Genomic DNA, 25,368 nt, shown 5'->3' on the forward strand with positions numbered 1-25,368 from the left:
AATGTCAAATTTGAAGCTACTGAGGATATGAGAATTATAAGGGGGGGTTAGTCAACAAACTTAAAATTTGAAGTTCATTTTCATCTCCTGCTTCAAATTCATTTAATTCATCTACATGAAGCTTAATTTCAAACTTGGTATTAGTGTGAACGAGTTCATGTACATGAAAAACAGTTTCCAATGTTAGTGTCCAAAAATGAGAAAAATATAAAAAATAAGAAAATGAGGAACTTATAATAGTATACTTAATTAAAACATAATACTTAAACCCCAAATTAGTTAAAATAAACATGATTACAACACGAATAAGTAATTTAATGTATAATTAAAATAAATTAAAATATTAATTAATTAAATATTATATTATATTATTTAATGATTCCAGTTTATTGTACATTAATACAATAATTACGTGAGCCAATTAACTGTGCACATGATTAATTATAAAAAATAAATAAATAAACAGGAAAATTTGATCATATGCTAACTTTAACACACTATATTTTTACATAGTATTGCATCGTCTGAAGGAAAAACAGTACTAGAGGCGGTCAAGGCTAACAAAATTGCATCGTCTAGAAGAAAAACAGGCTGAGAATAGGATTTGCAAGTTTTTTTTTTTTAAAAAAAAACCGTACGTGCGAAACTCGCATGTGTGAAAAACTGCATGTGCGAGTTCGCACGTTGTGCAGGACGGAGCGTCGAAGGGGGAAAATAATTTTCCCCCTCAACTTAGGTATCCGGGGGGTTTTGTGCCGTTCTGGCGAGAGCGATGGCCGACTGATCTGACGGCGACAGTAGGTGGTAGTAGGGGGTGACGGCGACGGGAGAGGGTTCAAAGCAACTACTTAGCTGGGGTATGACGAGGCGAGGGCAATGCGGGAGTTGGCGACGATGACGATGAGAGGCAGAGAAGGCGATGCACGGGGGGAAGGATTAGGTGCGGCGGCGGCGAGAGGGAGAAGGGAGATGGAGAAAAAAAATTTGGAGGAAGAAGAGAGAAGGGAAGGAGACCAAGAGAGCGAGAGTGCGGGAGAGAGACCGAAAAAAAAAATTCGGGAGAGAGAGTAGCATGGGAAATTGCAGACTGCAGAAAATTTTCCAAATCCGCCCGAATCCATCGCTCATTAAATTAACGAGCCGGCTTGCGAGCCATCGAGCCGAACTTGACTTCGATCGAGTTCGGCTCGTTAATTTAAACGAGCCGATTTTGGATCTCGAGCTCAACTGAAACTTGAGAGATACCGAATCAAACCGAACTAAATTTGAGCTGCTTGCAAGCTGGCTCGGTTCGAAGCAACCCCTAGTGGGAAGGGAAGAATCTTCGTGCCCTTTTGCATTGCCAGGATAAAGGAGGGGACTTCTACTCCTTACCTCTGAATCGAGTTCGGCTCGTTAATTTAAGCGAGCCGATTTTGGATCTCGAGTTCAACTGAAACTTGAGAGATACCGAATCAAACCGAACTAAATTTGAACTGCTTGCGAGCTGGCTCGGTTCGAAGCAACCCCTAGTGGGAAGGGAAGAATCTTCGTGCCCTTTTGCATTGCCAGGATAAAGGAGGGGACTTCTACTCCTTACCTCTGTGTTGAAGGGGAAGACTTTCTCTCCAACTTAAGAAATTAAGATATTATTTATGACATAATCACCGATTCAATTGGTGGTCAAACCCGATTGAATCAAATTTAGTTAAACCTATCCACGTTACCGGTGGTAATTGGGTAAAGTTATAATAACATTGAGTTGAACAAAACCCTAAATCATAAACTCAGAAGTCGGATCCGTGTAGCACTTGCTTTGTTCGCAACCCAGTTGGGTTGGACTACGCGCGACAGTCGAGCCAACTCCTCGGCTATCCGGTCCCTCTTCCTTTCTATCTCTTAACCCCCACCCAAGGCCAACTTTCTTCTTCTCTCTCCACAAGTCTACTTCCGCAGTGCCAATTCCAAGGACAAATAGGAAGCGGAAAAAAGACAGAATCCTCGACTTTTCAGTTTTCGATCATCATCATCCTATCTATATTCCTCCAACTACGAACCCTTCTTTCTGTTATTTATTTTATCTGGTCTCTTTTTGCTCCCTTGTCTCGCTAAGGCTCCTCCTTACACAGATTCTGTAGAACCAAAGGCCACCTACGCGCCATTCTAATCTCTGAAATTTCAATTCGAAGCATGGGTACCGGTGCTTCTAAGAACCCAGATAGTTCCCATGGAGGTGAAGGCAGGGAAGAAGAGAACCTTGACCATGCTGGTGGCCAACTCTATGTGTCTCTGAAAATGGAGAATTCCATACGCAAAGGAGACCTTATTCCTCATGTCTATGGTTCCGTTCCCCTTGTTGGCTCTTGGGATTCTTCCAAAGCCGTAAGCTTCTGAAGTGCTCCCAATTTTCATTGAAATACGTTTTTTGAGTTCGTTGTTGTCTGGAAATATGATTGAATTTTTGCTTTTGTTAGCTTGCAATGGAACGTGAGTCGACTTCCATGTGGGAACTGAGCTTCGTCGTCCCGCCCAATCATGGTACCAATTTGCATGTTTCGGTGTCTTTTAAACGTACGAGTTCTTCTCGTTCTTGTGCTAAATGCGTTTCTTTGAATTACAGAAACATTGGACTTCAAATTCCTTTTGAAGCCCAAGTATAGCGACGTGCACTATGTCGTCGAAGAGGGTCCCAATAGGTTACTCACTGGTGGAACCCTGCAAGGCGATGCTCGACTGGCTCTATTCAGGCTTACTGGTGACGAGGTGCTTGAGTTCCGTGTTTTCATTAAGGCGGATAGAGTTTCTCCCTTCGATCTTGCTGCAAGTTGGAGAGCTTATCAGGAGAACCTTCAGCCTTCCAGGGTACGTGGGATTCCTGATGTGAGCATAAATGCTGCTCCAGAGGCGGGTTTTGAGGTATTGCAATAGCGTTGGCTTAAGAATTTCCTTTTTCTATTGACATGTATAAATCTAGTTATAAATTATAATCTCTGTTGCCATATGCACGTATTAATACGCCTTGGATTCTAGAAGGGACAGATTTACTTTTTTAATTATTCTTTCTTTATTTAGTTTTGAATGGTCAGAACCTAAATAATGGTTCAACTCTATTTTGTCATATCGATAAATGGTTTTTCCATGCATCTGCTGTGCGGATTGTCCTACAATTAACTGAGGTAGATATACCAAGTAATTGCCACAAGAGTCTAAACTGATATGTCACGGTTGATCAGCTTTAACGTCTTGGACCTTGAGTGTCCTTATTTTTTCAAATTTTGACATATTTCCCTCGTATCTTTCACAGAATGGTTCTTCTGCCACTTTGGAGCTTGATTTAGAACACTATGTTGTCCCACCTCCAGCTCACTCGGCCCTGATTTATGCTGCTAATATGACAGAAACTCCAAGATCATTGGTTAGTCCTGGAAAATTTTCTAATGCTGACGTTTCAAGCAGCAACTCGGGTGCTTCAGATAAAGCCTGCAACTTCCCTCGAAAGGTTGGTATGTGTTCTTAAAATCTTCCATAAGTTGCTTGGTGGAGTGTCATGTTCTTGCTCACAAAATTTGCATAAAAGTCTTGTTTTTTCCCTTTTCCCCAGTTGAACCAACTTGCTGGATCAGGATTACAATTTCTTTATCATGCTATTATTTAATAAGTTATTAATGCAGGCTGTTGAAATCATCATTCCAGACTCTTCGAAAGTTATCTCTACTTCAGGCACGGCTGTATCAAAATCTGTTGGTACATTTTCACCCTTGCAAAAGCAAGAGTCTCATAGAGGACTCTTCGTGGATAGGGGTGTGGGATCCCCTAGACTTGTCAAATCAGCTAGTGCAGTTGCTTTCACTAGTGATCTTAAACTGGATCCTGAAACAAAGGTATATCTCTCTCTCTCTCTCTCCATCACTATCTTTACTGTAATATGCTTGTTTGAGACTAGTCTCTTGAAAGTCTGAGGAGTACCTCTACTCTTAATAATATTCATAGGTCTTTTCAACTTGTACCACATTTTGAATTAGTAGAATCTAGTATGGTCCAATCAGAAAGATGAGAAAGCAATCTGTTGATTTCTCCATTTGCCTCTTTGTTTTTTATTTAATTTTAAATTTTCTCTCTGAAGAAAAAGAAGAAACCCTAGAAGCATCTTTTGACCAAGCCTTTACATCTGACTTTCTGAAAATTATATTGTACCCACCAAACCTCATCCCCAACCCACTATCACACACATACACAAACATCTGGCCAAGCCAATGGTCCTGTCCATTGTTTGGCAGAACTGTTAAAAATGCCTTTATGCAGTTGTGAAGTGAATTTTCTGCTACAATTTCCATTCATCAAATGTCCAGTCATTCTGTTGGAGTAGAGAAATAAAAAGGAAGCTCACTTTAAGATATATCTTTTTGGTATGGTTGTGGATCACACGTATAGCTTCTGTTCTTGCCTTATTATGATCAGAATATTGTATTATTCCATGCTTTTTTATTTTCTGAGTTACATTTTTGGCTTCATTGTATGGGTGCATTCTTGTTCTATTATCCTTTCATTTAAGTAAGGGGAAAAGAGAAACTGTTAGTGCTTTGAAATCGAGAAATTGTGTATATGTATCATATACTTTGAGAAAATATGACTAATGTTTGACAAAATGTTGGTATAATTATTAGATTACTAACATTAAACTGTTAGAAAATTGAAATTAAGAAATAGGATAGTATGAACAACAGCTGAGTTAATATTCCTAAGATTTTACTAGATGTTGGTAGTATTATTAGACTACTGAAATTTTGAAGTCTTTTAATGTATTCACTTCCTGCCCTCTCCTTTTAAAATTAAAAATTATGTTAATTCTTATGACATGTTGATCGCCCTCAGAATTCTAATTCTAGCAACCCTTTTAAATATCAGATTTTGAGATTTTAGTTTTCATGTTAATGCTTATGATTTTCAAATATCAAAGATGTTTTTTTCGTCTGTTTATCGATATTATGTTTATGATACTGGTTCTTATGACTCTTTATTTTTGGTGCTGACTGTTAGAGGACCATGCCAGCTGCAGCAGGGGCAGTTGCAGCAGCAGCAGTTGCTGATCAGATGCTTGGGCCAAAGGAAGACAGGAAGCTAGCTATTGTTCTGGTATATTAATAACTATAAAATGTCTTCTGTTCTTTAGCTCTTTGTCGCTTCCGTTTTTCTTGTGTCCCAGGTTATTTTTTATTCACAAAAGGACTTGAAGTTGCTAGTTTGTTTAAAGCTGAAGTTCTGACTTGATAATTGTTATGAGCACTAGGATTCAGAAAAACATGAATCCAGTTTTTCATTAACTTAGAAAAGATTGTAAGTCTCTGATGTTTCAGGAATGGTCACAGAAAGTAGACGATTGTGACTAGCTTATTATAATGTAGTTATGTATGTAATTGCAAAATATATCATATGAAAACTTAATTACCCTATCATCTCTTTGTGGAAGATGAATAAATGATTTAAAACTGCTTTTTTTTTAAACCGATGGATTTCATTAATAAATGATGAATGAATAGGATGCCTGGAGAGGGAAGAAACTCATGGAGTAGATTACCCAAAAGCTAAAGAATGATGAGATACCTCATGTTTTGCAAGTTATCTGCTAAACTATTTGCAACACAGTGTCATGCTACCATACAACCTGAAGAGCAATATAAATTTTAATAAAGCCTCTTATTCACATTCTTTCCGCCTAGATCTTCATCAATAGTTTTGGTTTTCGATGAAATCATGTATGATACCTCAGTTGCATGACTCAGTACTGGCTCTTGACTCGGGCAGCCAAAAACCTGACATGAATCACACAGAGACGTGTCAACTCAGCTGAGATCTCAGGTGAGTTAGACCTTTTCTCCAGTCGTGGGATACCACAAGGTAAGATGACTAGACCAAGACGCATGTCATCTTGCTGAGATGGCAACCCAGCAGGATACTGTCATTGTTTCAAACGGTCCAACTGAAATGTTATGTATCATTAAGAAAAAAATGGAAAATACCATTTTTAGGACAGAAAAAGTGGTACATACATGACAATTGAGCAACATCACTTTTTACAAAAAACAGAAAGTTTTAGTAACATCCTTAACATATGGTTGGAACTGGGGCCATCTGCTAAAACTTCTTCTTCTGGCTTTCCGAATTCATAATCTGAATCTTTCTGCTTTCTTATTTTCTCCTACAGGTTGGATTACCAGCTAGAGGGAAGACATTTACAGCAGCCAAGCTTACAAGATATCTTCGTTGGTTGGGTCATGAAACCAAACATTTCAATGTCGGCAAGGTGGGTCAATACGTTGTCACATGGTGTTGGCTGCTACAATGTTTCATAGTCTTGACAAGCTTTACTTGTTTCTTATGTGTTACTTTGCTTTTTTGAACAGTATCGCCGCCTTAAGCATGGGACAAATCAGGTGAGGCTACGTAATTCATGCTGTCAATGAGTTTTCTGCATCCTTAATGTTATTTATAATGTAAAGTTCTTATTTGCTCACTGTGATTGTCTGTTAATGCTGCAATATTTGAAGCCGAAAACTTTGTTACTCATTAATTAGGAAAAGATTTATGAGGCTCTTCCTCCACATGGATTGACATGTTGGTCAGAGGAAAAGATCCATGAGTTTAAAATGACTGCAATAAAGATGATGATATTGCTCAGAGACTGGTAAGATTAGGAAGGATATTGTTCAGGCCGCTCACATGGTCTAGCAATGAGACTTGAGATTGTCCTACTGAGATGGGGGTTGTAAGATCTAGTAGGTCCAGAAGACAAAGGAAGATGCAAGGGAGGTGAATAGACGTATTGGAAAGACTCCCAAGTAAATCTCCTAATCCAAGGAGATAAGAGAAAATCTTCTAATCAGCAGAGAGTGCTCAATGGAAATTTATGGTGAAATTGGATTTGTGGAGTCTTGTTGGGTAAAGTTTATCTTAGTGACAATCTCTGTCTACTTACCGACCAAGGTGAAGAAAAAAAAAACAAGGGAAAGGAGGCTTTATTGAAGTCCAGCTAACTTTGCATCTTTTTATGAGAAAAGTTACACTTTTCAAAAAAAAAAAAAAAAAAAGAGAAAGTTACACTATTACAAGAATACCATGTATTTTATTATATCTTATGATGCCATTATCTCTATTTTATAATTAAAAATTGATAAAAATGAAAAAACTCAAAAGAAAAACAATGACTCTTAAAAAAATTAATTATGAATGCATGGGATAAGAAATAGATGTAGCATAAGAGAAATCAAGTTTTTAATTCATTCAATTCAAATTTGATGGTTAGATTAAAATTTGCATACACAGCTTAGATGGACTTAGGTCCATATTTTATTTTATTTTCCAAACAGAAATGCTTGAAGTACGTAACTTATAGAATGTTTAATTTGGTGAACTGTTAAAAAAATTTGAGTCAAAGTTCTCAGTTATTGAAGTAAAACCTAAGTCTAGAAGTACTGGAAAACAAGACGCTTCTTGTGTTTGATACTTATATATAATTACCCATGTAAAATCTTCTGAAAATTCAATTTTGGCTTTTTTTATGTAATTTTTAACAAAGGAGAGAGCAGAGGGTAATTTAAATTTTGGCTTATTTAAGGCCTTCCATGAGATTTTAAGTAACATACCAGTGTCATTGATATCTGCTAAAGTTTCATTATCCAGATGAACTGTAATATCATTTGTTGTCTTTCCAAACAATCCTTTTTATAGATGTGTTCATTTTGATATTTTTTACTTAAGCTTGGCAGTCTTCTTAAGTTGGGTTCTACTTCTGTAGTCTGCAGACTTCTTTCGGGTAGACAATCCAGAAGGCATGGAAGCACGTAATGAGGTGAGCATTCTTAAGATCTAAGATTTTAAATGCAACATCAGCAAGATATTTGACTTTTGTTGCTCTCTTTGCATTCTTTCTTTTCATTTTGCTTAATGAAATTACTAGTGTTAAAATAATTCTGTGGCTGATTTTTGTCTGGCCACTGGATGTGTTTTCTGCGACTATATGCTAATTATCCTGACATAGGAATTTTTTGGCTGATTGTAAATTAAACAGATAATAAAAATCTCTGCCTCTGATACAAAATTAATTTGATTGGCATCTTAGGTTTATCCTAGGCCCATTGGATTTAATTTTACTTGTTTGCATGACACCAGGTAGCTGCACTGGCAATGGAGGATATGATATCCTGGATGCAAGAAGGTGGTCAGGTAAATGACACTTCAATTTCAATTACAATACTTGCTGACAGTATATGCAAGTCTGTTGAGTTGAGTTGGAATTTGGCAGAGTCAACATGTTTTACCATTGCCTAGTTGTAGGGAATTTTTATGGCAGTCTAAACTGAGGGAGGAGAGAGAACTTGCCTGAGTCAGCTTTTTTTCGCTGCTGAATTATGTGGAGTTTCTTACAGTTCCCTAAATAAAGGCAGGAGAGATGTTGCTGCCATATGCAAGTTCTCTTCTCTACTTTGTCTCTTTTTTGTCTAACTCAGCTGACTAAGAGACTTAAGTTATGCCATGTGGATAGGGATTTCGAGGAGCGAGTTACTTTCAAGTTGATTTTTAAGACTGAGATTCTATCTAATTTCTTATATTGTAGGTTGGCATTTTTGATGCCACAAACAGCACCAGGCAACGAAGGAATATGCTAATGAAGATGGCAGAAGGAAGGTGCAAGGTATTGTGCTAACCTTATTTTGTGGATTGCTTCCTGTTATGTCATGTGGAGTTGCATGGTTGATGAACTCTTAGAGGTTCCTCTGAATAAAGAAGATTTTTTTAATGACAAATAAGAGAATTATTCTCAGACACAAAGTTTCATTCTGGGAATAATTATTTTTTCTTGAATCATTTATACAAGTTCAGAATCTTCCCATGAATCAGAATGTTAGTATGAAGTAGATTTTTGGGGTAGTTATGCAAACTCCTACTAGATAGAGAACTGCACTTGGTTGTGAAATTTTATATCGTTCAACCCCATGATTATAATAGAAATGGACAGGAAAAAACTTGTTTTTTAACAAAATTCATTTTAAAGATAGGGAAAATTTGACTGGGTCTTCAACTCATCTCCCTCATTCCTCTTGGAGGGGAAAAGGAGCCCTCCTGCCAATTCCCTTCTCTGCTCAGAAATATTAAGAGGAGGAAGGGGGAAGGGCCCTGGCCTCATTCTCGCTTGTTCATGTATGGGGAGAAAATTTTGACAATCAGAAGTTGAGGGGGAAGTGGTCCTACCATTCTCACTGTCTGCACATGGGGAGGCACTGGGGAGGGCCTGTCCTCTCTTCTTTGCCTTCTGTGTTGTGGAACCCAGAGCTCAGAGAGCAGAGAGGAGAGAGCTCTCTCCCGTTGCATGCACAGTGAAATGGGGGGACGCCTTCATTTTCCTCTCCTTCACATTGTTCATAATAAAGAGGAGGGCGTAGGCTTCTGCATCTTTCCCACCCTTCTCTTCTAGCCTGAATTTTCTTTTGTAAATGACTCTTTTTTTTGTAAAAAAGATCAATATATCTTGGGGCATTGTTGTTCTTTTTTAACATGATAAAGAGACCAAGGCCCTGTTACAGGGAATGTTGGTAAAGAGTGGATTCTCTAGAGAAAGTTCCCAAAACACATTACTGCAATTTGAAATTTTGGGTGGTAGCTACATAGTAGAAGGGAATTGCCTGTTTAAACATACACATGGCAGAAAGTTTAAGTGAGATAAGGTGGCATGACTTCAACTTCCATCACAACCTTAGATCTGAAATATAGAGGTTTAACTGCTCACCTTTTCTATTGCACTTTTGCCATGTTTACACAAAAGGTTCATTTTTTAAGAGGAGATAGATCAATTTGCAATGAACTTTTACTTTCTCTTTCCTTGTGTAATCTACTTTTTCCATGCATTGGCCCCCTAAGGTGGTGAATGTAATGAGGTTTCACAATCATGGTAGGAGTGTGTTTACCAATATTCTAGGGGTGAGCATAACTTGGCAAATTTATCGCGGGTGAGGGTAATTAACTATTTTTTTACGATATAAAGAGAGGAAATTGAAAGTCCTATCTTCTGATGCCATTTCTTTAGTAATTTTACCACTGTTGAAGATTTTGACTTCTTTTCAAAGACAAAATATCCTGTAGATGTTACCTTGATGAATTCTTTTATTTTAGAGGAAAGTCTCTCTCTGTGCACATGCTCCGACTTAATGCTGCAAGATAAAAATAACAACAATGATATTTCTAAAACAGTGTATGCCCACATATTATTTGAAACTTCTGGGTGGATATTGAGAAATCACATGAGTTAATGTGAGTGTACTACTCTTTACTATTGAATCTGAAGTGGAAGGTCCACATATTCTAAATCTGTTTCTTTAAGTGGGGATTGCATCATCATTGCCTTGTCTTGTTTGTTGGTTTGCAACCTTTTAAAAGTATTATCTAACTTTGAAAAGTTGCATGTGTTCCTTTTAGATTATCTTTTTGGAAACTCTCTGTAATGATGAAAAAATCATTGAGAGAAATATACGGCTGAAAATTCAGCAAAGTCCAGACTATGCAGAAGAGTAAGTGGTAACTATTTAATGTTTTTTATTTTTTCTGTTTTTTTTTTCTCTTAGCTAAATAGACACAAAAGTGTTTGCAGGCCAGATTTTGAAGCTGGAATGCGAGATTTCAAAAACCGTCTTGCTAATTATGAGAAGGTCCATATTCAAACTTTCATCTGACTAGCTACTGTCTTGCAGCTTGGCTTAAGTGCAATTTATGGAATTTTTGTCTTTAGTTTTATGAGCCAGTGGAGGAAGGCTCCTACATCAAAATGATTGATATGGTTAGTGGACAAGGTGGGCAGATACAAGTAAGTTGGATTTCTCTTTAACATTAGAATTATTTGCCGTAGACATTTTTGTTGTTTTTGTTAACTATTGTTATTAGCTTTACTAATTTTAGGTTCACTCTGAACTTTCTGGATTCAGGTGAACAACATCAGTGGATATCTCCCAGGGAGGATTGTCTTCTTTCTGGTGCGCACCTTTTCTTCTGCCTTCTTCAAGATTTCTTGTCTACTCAAGACAAATATGCTCATTAAGGCCCCCACATTAGCTAAATCCTGTCTGTGTCCAGCTTTGGGTTTTTTGGGATGAATGGTGTCATACAGTCAAGCAATATCATAGGCATTACTAAATTTATAATGGTTCAGCTTTCTTACCTGGTTATTCTAATATGCATGGGAGGACTTCTGCATCAAAGGATGACAAATTTAACTGTTAAAATACATCTTGTTTCTAGTGGTTGTGCACACATATGTGGTACCTAGACTATTATGAAACTTGAACCCAAGGTTTCCCACTACCATTTGATCCACAGTGTCACAAACCAATTATGTCATGGACCAATTCTCTCCCACCAAAGAGAATTGGTTCGTGATATGAAGGCTCAATCCACATTTATGGCACCTTTTTTTAATAATTTTTTTGGAGAATGGTGAGAAATTATATTTTGACATTTTTTTAAACATCTTTTTCTTTTGTTTTTTTAAAAAGAGCATATTTTTTGTAGCATGCAAGAACTTGTTCGGCTCTCTATGCTTCTTATTTGTACTTTCCCTCCTTTTCTGTTTGCACTTTCCATTTTGTCATTTTTCCTCTTCTACTGAAGTCTATGTTTGCTTTCTAATATTTTAGTACAGCATGTGAGACAGACAAAATATTTGATTGTTTTGTAGGTAAACACACACCTCACACCACGACCTATTTTGCTTACTCGACATGGAGAGAGTCGGGACAATGTGAGAGGAAGAATTGGAGGTGACACTGTTTTGAGGTTTGTCAATCTACTTCCCTTAACAGCATGTTTATATTGTGCACTTCCATAATAGTTTAAACCTTATAAAGAAAACGTAAAGAAAGACGTGGTTTAACTCCAACTGTTGACTTGCATTATTGTGTATTCATTTAGCATCTTAGGTGATTATTTTGTGAGATATTTGGAAATTTTGGTGAAATTCCTGCAAATTTGAAGAATGAAAACTTTTGTGGTGTCTCTCAGTTGTATTCTAAAATGTAACACATGGATTTTAATTTAAGATTGTTAAATTTCATTAGGTGGACATGCTTGAGGAAGAGGAGAACTTAAAAGAGAGAAAGAAGAGAGGAGAACACATCAATGAGAGGAGAGAAAAAACGTGTTATGTTCTTCCTCCTCTAGACAGCCTTATATTAATAAAAAAGAGTTACCTAATTAAATTAAACTTTACTTTCCGAGTTACCTAATTACAATCAAACTATAGCTTGCTAAATTAAACATTAAAGAGACAAAACACTACTAAGAAACATCCTTTTTGTTTCTAACTTTTTCCTCTGAACTTGCTTCTTTTATGAAACTTGTCTTGCATGTGATTTACCTTAGACTCCCTGAAGCTTGTGAGAAATGCTTTACATGAGTCTCATCTGATACTCTTCGCTATAGCTTCTTCAACAAAGACTAAAGTTATTCAGAAATGCATTACCAACTACTTAATATTGTTATAATTTTTCCCCTTAAACCTTTTACTTGAGGAGTCTTACGAAAGATGGTCTGAGTAAAAATTTCCAGGAGAACATGCTACTATCTGAATGATGTTGTACAAAAGTAATAAAGAAAAAAATTCTATTAATATGTTATATGTAAGCATCCCTCTCTAAAAGTGGCCTGTATTTGGGCAGCGAGGCTGGAGAACTGTATGCAAAGAAACTCTCAAACTTTGTGGAAAAGCGACTGAAATTTGAGAGAACTGCTTCTGTAAGACTCCCATTCTTGCTCTACTTGAATTTTACTAACTAGATGAATATATGGAATTTTCTGGTTGTTTTTTTCTGTAAACTGCTATGACAGTCTACTATTCGTACCCCATGGTTTAGATCTGGACCAGCACATTGCAGAGAACGATTTTAACTGCCTCTCCCATTGTTGCATTCCCTAAGGTCAGTCATCCGACTTAATAAGAAAAGCATCATATCATGCCATTGTGGGGATTGGTACTTGAAATTGTTGTTTCTTTACTTGATAACAATATGGAGTTTTCAACTTGCAGAATTATTTTTGAAAACGCACCTGTTTCATACCCAATTCTTAAATTTGGTGATCTTTCACTATTCATGACTATGCATCATGTGGAGCCTTCAGATCTGTCTGCTATCATGTGACTATGCATGACTGCAGTGAGGGTGGGTTTCCCTCCCTATACATGTAGAAAAAGGGGGAGGAGAGGGATGGGTTCCCCCACTCCGTCCTCTCTGTTTTCTTGAATAAAACAGAGAGGAGGGAGAGGGGGATCTGCTCCTCTCCTCCCACTTTTTTTTTTGCATGGTTGGGGCATGGAGAGGGAGAGAGATTGCTACCCATCCTCCCTGTCTGATACTGTGTGAGAAGGGAGGCACCATCCCGTATTCTTGTGTGGATGTGGAAGGGCCCACCGTACCCTCCATCTCCCTGGTGGCACTTTCCAAGAGAAATTGGTTGGACTGACCTGACTTTTTAACAGTTCAGCAGTTTAAGTGGTAAAACTGGTGGCTGGGTGAGCCAGTTTTCAAGATTTTCCTGTTTTTTTCACATACCAGAACATGACTTGGATCAAGTTCATGCTCAACCTGATTCAACAAGCTGATCCAGTTCAGTTCTAACAACACTGGTATAAGATGGAGTTTGTATGTTATTGGAAAAATGTGTTAAAAAGATGGTTATGGTTAATTGATATGAGCAATCTAGTGGATGTTCACTTACCCATTTCATTCTTGCTTTTTATTGATTAGTGATAGACATCAAGAACTTGCAGTTTGATTCTTGATTTCCGTTTAGATACAATGGCGTGCACTTGATGAGATTAATGCTGGGGTATGTGATGGAATGACCTATGAAGAAATAAAGAAAAACATGCCTGAAGAATATGAGTAAGCATTATTTTTTGTTTTTCTTGTTAATGCTTGTGGACCTTGAGCTTTCAGATGACTTTTTTTCCCCTTTTCATTAATTGCAGATCGCGGAAGAAGGACAAGTTGCGGTACCGATATCCTCGTGGAGAATCATACTTAGATGTAATTCAAAGGTTTTATGCTACAAACTTAGCTCCCATGTTTTTTGTGTTCTAGACTCTCAAATATCGTTCTCCTTGCCTAAACAGTAATGTCTATTTTTTGAATTACTGATCTTCAGATTAGAACCTGTAATAATTGAGCTTGAACGTCAGAGAGCACCTGTTGTAGTAATTTCCCACCAGGTTAGACTTGTCATTTTTATACGGATTTGCTCCTATAATTGTTATAACTATCTTGAAGCACAGATTATTGATTTGTTTGCTTCATGAATCATGCAGGCAGTCCTGAGGGCTCTTTATGCCTACTTTGCTGACCGGCCTCTAAATGAAATCCCCCACATAGAGGTAATGACACAAACATACTTTACAGTTAGTATTTTGCAGCACGTCTGATCCAATACGAGAAATCATTTGGTTTGAAGATAGCCATTGATCATGATCGGATGGCTTAGATAGTGTTTCGTATGTTTGTACCAAATGGTTTTTCGTATTGGATCAGCCGTCTTGCAGTTCGTTTTAGACCCATAAATTGAAGCATGATTGACACAAATTTTCAGGTTCCGCTGCACACAATAATAGAGATTCAAATGGGAGTTGCTGGAGTGCAAGAAAAGAGATACAAACTCATGGACTGATGAATGCTCATAACCAATAAACTAATATTTTTTTCTTCGACAGATGGCATTTCGTTATTGGATGGAAATCATCCTTCTCTCACTCATGTATCGGTCAAACTAATTATTTATTTAATGGAAGGCCTGGCATCAACAATGATCACAACTTTTGTACTGGTGATTTTCACTAATCTCATCACTAATCACTGGAATTTTCTACTCATTCCCTTTCTTCTGTCCCCTTCAACGTCAGGGAGGCGTAGGGGGACAAGTGCTGCCGATTTCGATGACCAAGTGGGCCCCTTGTCCGCCCTCCCTGGCCCACCTGTACGCTTCTCTTGTCTTTGACTTTTGACCCAAGAAATTCATCAGAGGTTTTGTCCGTATTGCTGGAAACCCGGACAGTTTTCCGAGTGGGCCCAGTCATCCTCCACACACATGTGATCCTCGCTGGGATGGAGCCCCAGTTCTTAAAGTTCAATCACGCGAGTCTTCTCAGCGCGCATAATGATATCCTCGGGATCCATTCCAAGTGGGAAACTGACCATATAAATAAACCATTCTCGTTGCCGTTGTCTTCACGAGAGCCTTCATGAGTTGGGGTCCCCGACGAGCACAGAAGGGTGTGTAGTTGATAAAGTCATACGCAATGTTGAAATTTATACACTTCCTTCCCGGGATTCCGTCCCCAATCTACGACTAATAGATTCCTTTTCGCATTCTCGCATTACTTATTATCGTCTTCAATCTTCAGTCTTCGTCTGCATCGATTCACTACTTCAGTAGTACTGTAAGAATCTCGTATCTGGAGCAGAGAGAGGAATGTCTAGGCCATTCTACTCTTCCTACAATGAGAATGCCATGCTGGTGGCAGTCATCTTCTTGTTGATCGTCACCACCGTCATGCTGTTGCTCCACTTCTATGCTAAGTGGCGGTTCGAAAGACGGCGTCGAGGGATCGACCCACTGCCGACGGCCGTGGTGTCCCATCTTCGCGACCCGTTTTCGGCGGTTGATCATGCTGGGGACGGCTTGGATCCTTCACTTGTTGCTTCGTTGCCGGTGTTTGTGTACAAGGCCGGGGAGTGCAAGAATGCGATGGTGTGTGTGGTGTGTTTGAGTGTGATGGAGGAGGATGAGATGGGTAGGATGCTTCCCAAGTGTGGACATTGTTTCCATGTTGGGTGTATTGACAAGTGGCTGCTATCGCATTCGTCGTGCCCGATTTGCCGGTCGGAGGTGGGGTTGGAGGAGGCCCTGGCATTGTCGACGACGGTGGAGCTGGAGGAGGAGAGTTTGGAATTGGAACAATCACATACGGAAACTGAATGCGTTGAGGAAGAATATGGTAATGGTGAGGATAGAACTAGTCCTATTGCAGAAATAGTGGTCGATGTACCGCCGGATTTGTTGATAGAGAATCGGGCGGGAACAGGTCATTCTTCTTCTTCCTCTTTGAGCTGTTCTCTGAAAAGAATGCTTAGCAGGGATAGATTTGAAAACAAAGTTCATCCCTCAGTTCAAGTAGATGACGGTTTAAAGAATTAATCTTCGCAGGCCTTCAATTTCTTTCGCTTTCTTTGTGTAAATATGAGGGTGACACTCATCTGAACGTCTTTATGAGAATTATTTATATATGAAAGATTAGAGATATATTCACTAACTAAGCAGTTTAAGTTTTGATTATCCCTTTTCCTGAATTTTCCCGTTGATGCAATTTTTGTTGAGATAAAGCTTAATATGTATTGTAGTGGGCTGTCTGTGTGTACTGGTGCGCGCGGTTAATTATGGCAAACGCAAGGGGTTCAGTTCAGGTACCTCGAAGCCGAGATGCTTGGTCTGGGTCTGGTGATAATGGGCTGAGAGCGTCGTCTTCTTCTTGATTTTGCTGGAGAGAAGAAGAATTCTGAGTGTGAACGAATATCGCGAAGATTTGGTAGACTATTCTTGGGGTAAGAAACATAGGACTTTAGCTCTTCTCTAGTGCTTTTTTTTTTGGGGGCGGGTGCTTGCTTGTACTCTATTTTAGATGAAATCTGCCTAATTATAGGGTGGTTCTCTGTGATCTCATGAATATGGAACATACAGGCCACTGTGACTTCTCAGATTTTCCTAGGAAGCAGAAACGTAATAATTCAGAATTTTTGTAGTGCTAGTTCTTGCTTCGAGGCAGATGCCTAGTTGAATACGTTTAGCTCCGTTACCCTTTTTTTTTGGAAGCTTCCTGATTCCAACTTTCTTCTGTTACAGATTCATAAATCAAATGGGAAATATATAGTAAAAGAGTCAGAACTTTCTGAAGTCCTAATTCCTCCACAACAGAAAGCCGTCATCGTTAAACTTTTATCAGTGTTCGTTCCCTTTCAGAAATCGAATACCATTCTGCTTCTCGTTTCCACGACATTCCCGCGTCATTATCTATCACGAAGACTGCAAACTGTGAAGTACTGGACTTTCTCAACACAAGAACGATGCCATCGTCCAAAATTCAATCAACACTCGCGCTCAATCAGACATCATATACCACCCTTGTCCTATCATCCTCTCTCTTTTCCGCAACAGTTGTCTTTCAGAAATACTGTAACAAAAATACCCAATTCAGGGCGTCTCTGTTCATCCTGCTAATCAACTTGCTGTTAGTCTTCAGCCCCAGTTTGGTCGAAGCGTTTAGAAGTTGATTAATCCCACGCAAATTGTTGGTGAAGATATATACTCCTGGGTTAGAGGAAAGCAGAAAGAAAGCATAAGAGATGGGTTTTGGAGCGTTCTTGAGATCCAACTCATGGAAGAGTAAACTGGTCGTGGGGTTTATGCCTGTATTCCTGGGGGTTATCATTTTTTTATTAATCATCTTAGTGTTGTTTCCCTGTCTGTATTGGTTCTGGAGGCGTTCGTCGAGGTTGACCGAGGGTATAGGGTTCAACGTGAGTCGTTCAGAGGTGGCTTCTTTGCGGGTTGTGGAGGTTCGCCGGTTGCAGAACTGGGGTGACGACTGGGTGTGTCTTGTGTGCTTGGAAGCGGGAGAAGAGTACCAGAAGTGTCGTCATCTTCCCAGGTGCAGACATTATTTTCACGATCGCTGTATTGAAGAGTGGCTCCATTGCAAGCCTTCCTGTCCAGTTTGCCGGACTCATGTCCTGTGAGAGAGGTCTACTGCTGGCTTGAAGCGTCTTCTTCTTTCATCTTCTGCGATCCAGGGACACGGGGCTTCTGTTCCTTGGTTAATTCATCTTCTTGGATATTGGTTCCAGCTTTTTATTAATGCAGAGAGATGTTTTAAAAGACAAATATAAGATCAGAGGTAGAACTTACGAGAACGAGATGATTCAACAAGAGCATCCGAACTGAAATTGTTTTCTTGTGTTTCCAGAGGCGATTATTTGATGTAGTTTTCACTTAAACTGATAATAGTGGAAGGCTTTCAATTTGATGGAATTTCCCTTAAATACCCATTTAAAATAAAATATTTTCTAAAATACTGACGTCATCAAAATATTTCTAAAACTACCAAACTTTGACCGGTCAAATGCATATGTGTGCAATCAAATGCCTGGAACTGCTTATGTGTCACCACGTCATCAGTACAGTAAATATAGATCTACACGTCGTCTACCACGTCATTATTTTACCACGTCATTATTTTACCACGTCATCTGACACGTCATTAAATAAAAAATTAAATAATCCTCACCATATTCTACCGCATTATTTTTCAAAATAAGTTATTTTAAATGCCTTATGTGTCCCCTCTCATCTTTCTCCTCTCCTCTCGCCCTCTTGCCACCGCTCGGCCTCGGCCTCCTCTCCTCTCGCCCCCTCTCGCCACCGCTCGGCCTCGGCCTCCTCTTCTCTCCTCTTTCCCCCTCTCCTCTCGCCCTCTCACTGCCGCTCGGCCTCGGCCTCTCTCCTCTCGCTGCCGTCGCTCAACCTCGGCCTCCTCTCCTCTCCTCTCCTCTCCCCCCCCTCCTCTCCCCTCTCGCAGTGCCTGCTGCCACCGCTCGGTCTCAGACCTCGCCCTCGACACCCCCCTCTCAATTAAAAAATTAAAAAATATTTTAAATCGATAATAAAATATATTAAATTAGTAAGAGTAAGATTTTTTAATTAATTATATATTTATTTTATTTTTAATTATTTTAAATATAAGGTAATAATAAATTTGAAAAAAAATGTATTGATAAATTTGATTTTTAAACTCAAAACTAAAATTTTCAAATTTTTTTATTAAAATATTTTTTAAATCGATAATAAAAAAGGTGTTAAAATGGTAAGAGTAAGATTTTTTATAGCTTATTATTTTAAATATAAGGTAATAAAAAGTGTACCGGTACATTTATTTTTTAAACTTAAGTAAAATTTTCATATTTTTTCAGTTAATAAATATTTTTAATTGATAATAAAAGGTGTTGTAAGATTTTTAATTAACTAATATATATTTTTAATAATTTATTATTTTGTAAATAATGTGATAAAAATTATACAAATAAATTATATTTTTAAACTCTAAAATAATTTTTAGGCTTGAGACATAAAATTTATTACTTTTCCCAAAGATAAATATCCAATATTGTAGATATTAGGTAATAAAAAATGTATCTGATTTTTTTTTTTAAAAGAAAAAAAATTATTTAATTTTTTATTTAATGACATGTCAGCTTACGTGGCAAATGACGTGGTAAAATAATGACGTGACAGACGATGTGTCGATCTATGTTTACTGAATTGATGATGTGGCAACACATAAGCAGTCAAAGCTTACGTGTCACTTTTGATTGCACACATAAGCATTTGATCGGTCAAAGTTGGGTAGTTTTATAAATATTTTGATGAAGTCGGTATTTTTGAAAATATTTTATTTTAAATGGGTATTTAAGGGAAATTCCCTTTTTTTACGACGATTTATATCGGCTGAAACACTTGGAAAATAGAATATATAATATTACCTAATTTTTTAATATAATAATACAAATAACCAATTTTTTTAACTTACTTGCACAAATACCCAACTTTGACAGGTTAATAAAAATTATAAAATTTAATTATTAATTATTTCAAATTATTTTTAATATAATTAATAATTTATTTATTTAAAACATTAATGTAATTATTTTACTTTAAGATATTATTTAATTTAATACAATATTTAGTAAAAAAATAAATTAGTTTTAAAATTCTAATTTGTTGGTAAAAAATATTCTACCTTTTTTTTATAATAACAAAACATAAGATTCGTATATTAATAAATTAAAATGTTTATTCTTACCTATTTAACACCTTTTATTATAGATTTAAAATATTTTAATGATTTAAATAAATTTTATTTTTAAATATTTTTAAATATAAGGTTGTTAAACAGGTTAATTAAAATTTTTATTCTTACCTATTTAACACCATTTATTATAGATTTAAAATATTTTAATATAAAAAATATTTTAAAATTATTTTAAAGTTTAAAAATCTTATTTATCAGTTCCCGTTTTACAACCTTATATTTTAAACCATTTAAAAATAATCATTTGTTTTTAAAAAAAAATTTAAATCATAAAAATAATTTTTTAAAAAATATATTTTTAGAAAATAAACATTTATTTTATTATATATTTTGAAAATATTTAAATTTTTTTCAACTTAAAAAATATTTTTTAAATTTTTTATAAATACTTAAAAATATTTTTAATTAATTTTTAATAAATATTTAATTTTAAACATCTTATAAATATATTTTTCCCTAATATAAATCGGGAGCTTTATTCATCAAATAAGCTATATTTGGCTTAAAGGAAAGGTTTCCATTCATGAGAAGGCCTTCGTGGCATAAGGCTCATACATAAACAGGAATTTGGGAAACAATATGATGTTGTCAAATATGGTAACTCGTGACGTGTCAAGCGTCTCATAATCTGTATGGGAGACTGCAACCTCTCCAAAATCGGAAAGTCGAGCGTCGTAGGAACTTGGGTTTGCTGATCTATAAAAGCAACTCCTCTCATCCTCTCTCTCCTAAGACAGCCCCTCTGTGTATGAAAATCAACCATTACCACTCCAATTAAGCTTTGCTCGTCATGACGTCTCTTTTCATGCCCATCCTTCTAATTATCCTGGCAGCGATATGCCGCATAATCGAATTCATGTTGTTGAGGAAAGCGGACGCTCTCGAGGCCGGTCTCGAAGAGCTTCCGGCAAACGGCGACGACTCGACAGAAGATCACCGTCGAGCTTTGGATCATTCTATGATCGCTTCTCTCCCTTTCTTTCTCTACAACCCGAAGGACGAGGAGCTGTGGAAGGAAGCGGAGTGTTCGATATGTTTGATCGAGATGAAGGAAAACGATAAGGCTCGGAAGCTTCCCCTTTGCCAGCATTGGTACCATGCGGCGTGCATCGATGAGTGGCTGTTGAAGGATGCGTCGTGCCCGATGTGCCGCGCTGCCGTATGGCAGGAAGTGTAGAAGATGGGTCTGTTCTATGATCTTCTTATGTTCGGTTTGGTTGAAAATTTCTTCATTCTTTACTTTTGTTCAACTCGGCAGTTTTGTAGTTGCAGTACCTGCAGATGTATCATCATTCATCAGTCTTACAGAATTTCCTTTTGTTTATTCACTGTAGCAACAGTAGCAGACACACGACTATTGAGTATTTGTACGGTTTTGAATTTAATATGGCGATTCATCCGAATCCTAGAGCAAATTTATACAATGGATGTATGTACTCTGAAGCATTTCCCATCACCGACGGAAATTTCTCAGCAATAAATACCACAAAACTATGTACTGTCTACACAACAGCATACACAGAAGAGAAGAAAACAATTTCCAAAAGAGTAGTCCTCCTTCTTCACTTGCTGCTGTTGATCTGCTCAGACAAATTTCCATATAAAAGAATTACGAGTAATAGCTGCTACGAGGAAAATGGGGGCGAGGATGTACAAGAGCAGTTCTTGTGGATGATTCTTGTCCCACTTTCACCAAGTTGGGTGCAAAATACACAAAACAGTCGTCCACTGCTTTCTTCTTCGTCTGATGATGAATCAAGATGTCGACCGGAATTTTCCTGTGCTTCGATTTTCCTGTCATGGCAACACAACAATGAAAAGACCACTGCTGGAAACACTGTGAAATACACCGTATCCGCCTTTTGGTTAAACCATCGCCTCCCTTTCCTCCAGAACATGAATGCACCAATCGTCATACCTATTCCCCCTCCGAAACCAACTCCAACTACAATTATTTGCCAATTGATATCCTGCGCAGATTGCTTTTCCGGTTTCCCATTGTCCAGCGAGGGAGGAGTATGGCATTTCTCTGGCAGTGGTGGTCCGCATAAACCCAAGTTTTGTTCAAACGAAGACGGTGAGAATGTGTTGAATTGGCCACCTTGAGGTATTCCTCCCTCCAAACGATTGTATGAAAGATTCAAGAACGAAAGGAAACTGAGCTGTGCCAATTTTCCAGGGATCATACCAGTCAAATGGTTAAAGGAGAGATCCAGAGACTCAAGCTGATCAAGATTTGCAAGTGACGCTGGTATGGGGCCTGTCAATGCATTGCGAGACAGGTTCAGCACATACAGCAACTTGAGTGTCCCTACAACGTCTGGAATTGGACCTGTGAAATTGTTTTTTGATAGATCCAAGGATGTAAAGATGGTTAAGATCTTCACCAGTTCCATTTCTAACCCTTTGCTGCTAACATTCACAGTGTCCCGATAATAAATTGGGGTTAGCCTGAGCACCCTTGATTGAATCACATGATGGGCGCGGCTCGATTCATTGTCGTTGCCGTTGGGAACCATTGCTTTCCACCGTTCGAAGCTTTCACGAGGCAACTTACCATTGAAATTGTTAGAGGACAGATCCACTATTTGTAACATTTTGAAGCCTTCTCCACGGAGCTCAATCGAACCAGAGAATCTGTTGTTCCGCAAAACAAGAACCCGCAAGTCAGTCAAATTCCCCAACCAACAAGGAAAGCCACCTTCAAGCACATTATTTCCAAGATTAAGTACTTCCAGATCTGTGCAGTTTTTCAATGACTGAGGGATCTGCCCTTGTAACTGATTCCCATTTACGTCGAGTGTCTTTAGTCGACATCCTTCAGAAAAGTTGTTCGGAATCACCCCGGAAATGGAATTTCCCCGAAGATTCAAGACAATTAGCGGAGCAGAGTCGTTGTTGCCCAAGCATGCTGGAATTGACCCGGTTAAGTTGTTTCCCGACAAATCGAGCACTTTTAAGTAACGAGCATTGCAGATTGACTGTGGGATTTTACCATGCAGGTTGTTGCGAGAAAGCGAAAAGAAGATGACGTCTGGAATATAAGAACCGATTTCATCAGGGATTACAGAACTAAATCTATTGTCCGAGTAATCAACAAGTATGGAGGAGTTTGGAGGAAGTGGCACTGGCCCCTGAAGCCTGTTTGAGTGAAGGTCAAGAACGGTAAGAAAATGCGATGTAGTATGGGACGGAGATTTTTCTAAACTCGTCAGCGAGTTTGTCGAAAGATTCAAACGATTCAAGGGCATCTGCCATATCCATTCCGGTATCTCCCCCTTGATTTCATTGTTGGAAAGATCCAGCTCATTCAACTGCTTTTGATGTATCAAGAACTCAGGCAATCTGTTCAGCTTACAAGATCCCAACTTCAATGTTCTCAAACGTGGAAAACTGCTGGAGAGATTATCTGCGACACTTACTGAGAATCTATTATCTGAGAGTTCCAGGGTTGAAAGATTCTTGAGATTCAGAAACCAGGACAACCTTACTTCGCCACTGAAATTGTTTGAAGAAAGTTTGAGTACCTTAAGCCTCGAAAGTTCAAACAAGGAATTCGGAACTGGCCCCTGCAAATCATTATTACTCAAATCCACTGTCGTAAGCTGGGACAAACTAGCATTGGCGATGTTTCCAATCCCACCGGAGATCCGGTTTTGGCCAAGCAGCAAAGTTTGCAGCGACGGAAGCGTAAAGAGCGACAAGGGGATAGACCCGTTAATGGAGTTACTGTGTAAACTGAACTCCGTAAGATTCAAAAGCTCATTTCCAATATCAGGAATGGCACCACTTAAATTGTTTGATGAAAGGTCTAACTCAACCAGGCGCTTCAAATTTGCCAGAGGAGGAATGGGACCACTTAAACTGTTTGATGAAAGGTCTAACTTAACCAGCCGCTTCAAATTTGACAGAGGAGGAATCCTCCCTGTGAAATTGTTAACGGAAAGATCCAAATGAACGAGACTTGTAAGGTTTCCGAGAGAGAATGGTAACTGTCCGAAGAAATTCAATCCAGTAAGCTCTAACTTGGTCAAGAAAGCAAGCTTACCAATAGAAGATGGCAGTTCCCCTGAAAATTTCGTACCCCTGAGTACCAATTCTTCGAGAGAACTCTCCTCGGAAAATTCTGGCAAGTGGATTATCAAGTTCGGATTATTAGTTAAATCAAGTATTCTGAGGCCCCGCATCCGTAAAATGTTTGCCGGAAATTCCTCTGTCAAACCACAGGATCTCAGACGAAGTAAAGTTAAAGAAGAGAAATTCGATAAGAAAGAAGGAACAGGCGATGTCAAATTATTGGTATCAAGGCAGAGTATACTCAACATGGTAAGATTCAAGAGTGATGGGCGCAACGGGCCAGTGATGGAACAGCTGGAGAGGCTCAAAACCCGCAGTTTCGGAATAGCAGAGGCGACGATGTCGCACCATTCTCTCTGGTAAGACGAGATATTCACCCCGTCGAGATAGAGCACTTCAAGATTCGAAAGTCCCTTAACGAAGGCTTTGAAGTCCGGGTCCTCGAGCGTGGGGTAAACATTAGAAAGAGTAGAGAACACAGAGAGATCAAGAGAGACAAGATGTCTAATTCGCGCGACTTGTATCGGGATCTGACCGAAAAACCCGGCATTGGACAAATTGAGCCGTTTGAGCTGTGGTAGCTGGTGGAGATCAGCTGGTATTGAAGAATTGAACCTGTTGAAAGCAAGGTTCAATGACTCCAACCCCGTGAGATTCAAAAGAGGCGCCCAACTTACATTAGCAGAGAACGCAAGATTGAGACGAGAGAGGTCAAGGCCGGTTACAAGTCCTCGATTGGGATCACAGGTGACCCCTTTCCAATTGTTGCAGCAATCATCGTTGCTTGAATTCCACGAAAGCAGTTGGGTAGCAGGAATGAAGGACTGCTTGAGGAGCAGCAAGGCGGAGGCCTGGCCTGCGACGCACGCCGGCGAGACCGGGGGGAAGAGGCATAGGAGGAGGAAGAAGAAGGAGAAAAAGAAAGAGGTCATGGCATGCGTTCAGGCTGCCCATGAGACTATTCCGATGGCGAACTGAAACATGAAGAAGTCGGAGAATAGACGCGTGTGGCCGACCTAAAAGGGTGGGTTCGGCAGAGCCAAAGAAGTCGACGACCGAAAGGAGATGGGAGAGAGAGTGTGTGAAGCGGAGGAGAAGAATAATCTGTCGTCAAATCTCAAAGCGGTTTATTAAAGAGAATACGCCCGTAGACTTTTTTGGCATTTAGAAGAGTCCGATTGGTAGATGTTTACATTAACGCGGGATCCACGGTTAGGACTAAGTTAGCCGAAGCTCTGATGTCTCTTCATTTTGAAAGCTACCTAGGGCCCAGGGTTGTTGTTGATTTCTAGATTTTTATTTTTTGGAGGAAACTGAACCTACAAGAAGTTAGCCCACGTCAACTATGAAGGCATATGCAA

At 38.6% G+C, this 25,368-nt stretch overlaps 4 protein-coding genes across 5 annotated transcripts; 3 read left to right on the plus strand and 1 right to left on the minus strand.

Annotated features, from left to right (window-relative positions):
- Window positions 1-1,967: 1,967 nt before the first annotated feature.
- Window positions 1,968-14,847, plus strand: LOC137942458 (6-phosphofructo-2-kinase/fructose-2,6-bisphosphatase-like). Its single transcript, XM_068788108.1, has 23 exons — window positions 1,968-2,361; window positions 2,454-2,517; window positions 2,600-2,895; window positions 3,284-3,478; window positions 3,651-3,860; window positions 5,017-5,112; window positions 6,182-6,280; window positions 6,381-6,410; window positions 7,772-7,825; window positions 8,146-8,199; window positions 8,591-8,668; window positions 10,447-10,538; window positions 10,619-10,676; window positions 10,757-10,831; window positions 10,950-10,997; window positions 11,699-11,796; window positions 12,678-12,753; window positions 12,873-12,935; window positions 13,810-13,901; window positions 13,988-14,056; window positions 14,164-14,227; window positions 14,324-14,389; window positions 14,602-14,847. Exons 1-23 carry the CDS (start codon window positions 2,170-2,172, stop codon window positions 14,677-14,679), a joined length of 2,247 nt encoding a protein of 748 aa, XP_068644209.1. The 5' UTR covers window positions 1,968-2,169; the 3' UTR covers window positions 14,680-14,847.
- A 633-nt stretch (window positions 14,848-15,480) lies between these two features.
- LOC137943085 (RING-H2 finger protein ATL63-like) lies at window positions 15,481-16,206 on the plus strand. Its single transcript, XM_068788779.1, has one exon. The coding sequence runs from the start codon at window positions 15,481-15,483 to the stop codon at window positions 16,204-16,206; it is 726 nt and encodes a 241-aa protein (XP_068644880.1).
- A 4,514-nt stretch (window positions 16,207-20,720) lies between these two features.
- On the plus strand, window positions 20,721-21,107 carry LOC137943086 (E3 ubiquitin-protein ligase ATL41-like). Its single transcript, XM_068788780.1, has one exon. The coding sequence runs from the start codon at window positions 20,721-20,723 to the stop codon at window positions 21,105-21,107; it is 387 nt and encodes a 128-aa protein (XP_068644881.1).
- Window positions 21,108-21,445: 338 nt separating this feature from the next.
- LOC137936194 (receptor-like protein 7) lies at window positions 21,446-25,137 on the minus strand. 2 transcript variants are annotated; one of them, XM_068780764.1, is made up of 2 exons: window positions 23,979-25,137; window positions 21,446-23,855 (listed from the first exon to the last, which is right to left on the minus strand). In XM_068780764.1, the coding sequence occupies exons 1-2, from the start codon at window positions 24,937-24,939 to the stop codon at window positions 21,556-21,558; spliced, it is 3,261 nt and encodes a 1,086-aa protein (XP_068636865.1). In that variant the 5' UTR covers window positions 24,940-25,137; the 3' UTR covers window positions 21,446-21,555. The 2 variants fall into 2 exon arrangements, with proteins under 2 accessions (XP_068636865.1, XP_068636873.1); XM_068780772.1 differs by having other exon boundaries at window positions 21,446-24,622; window positions 24,733-24,858.
- Window positions 25,138-25,368: the final 231 nt, after the last annotated feature.

Source organism: Aristolochia californica, unplaced genomic scaffold (genome assembly GCF_029961685.1).
Source record: "Aristolochia californica isolate CCGP_79_NKW_82.1479 unplaced genomic scaffold, dmAriCali1.0.hap1 SCAF_10, whole genome shotgun sequence".
NCBI lineage: Eukaryota > Viridiplantae > Streptophyta > Magnoliopsida > Piperales > Aristolochiaceae > Aristolochia > Aristolochia californica.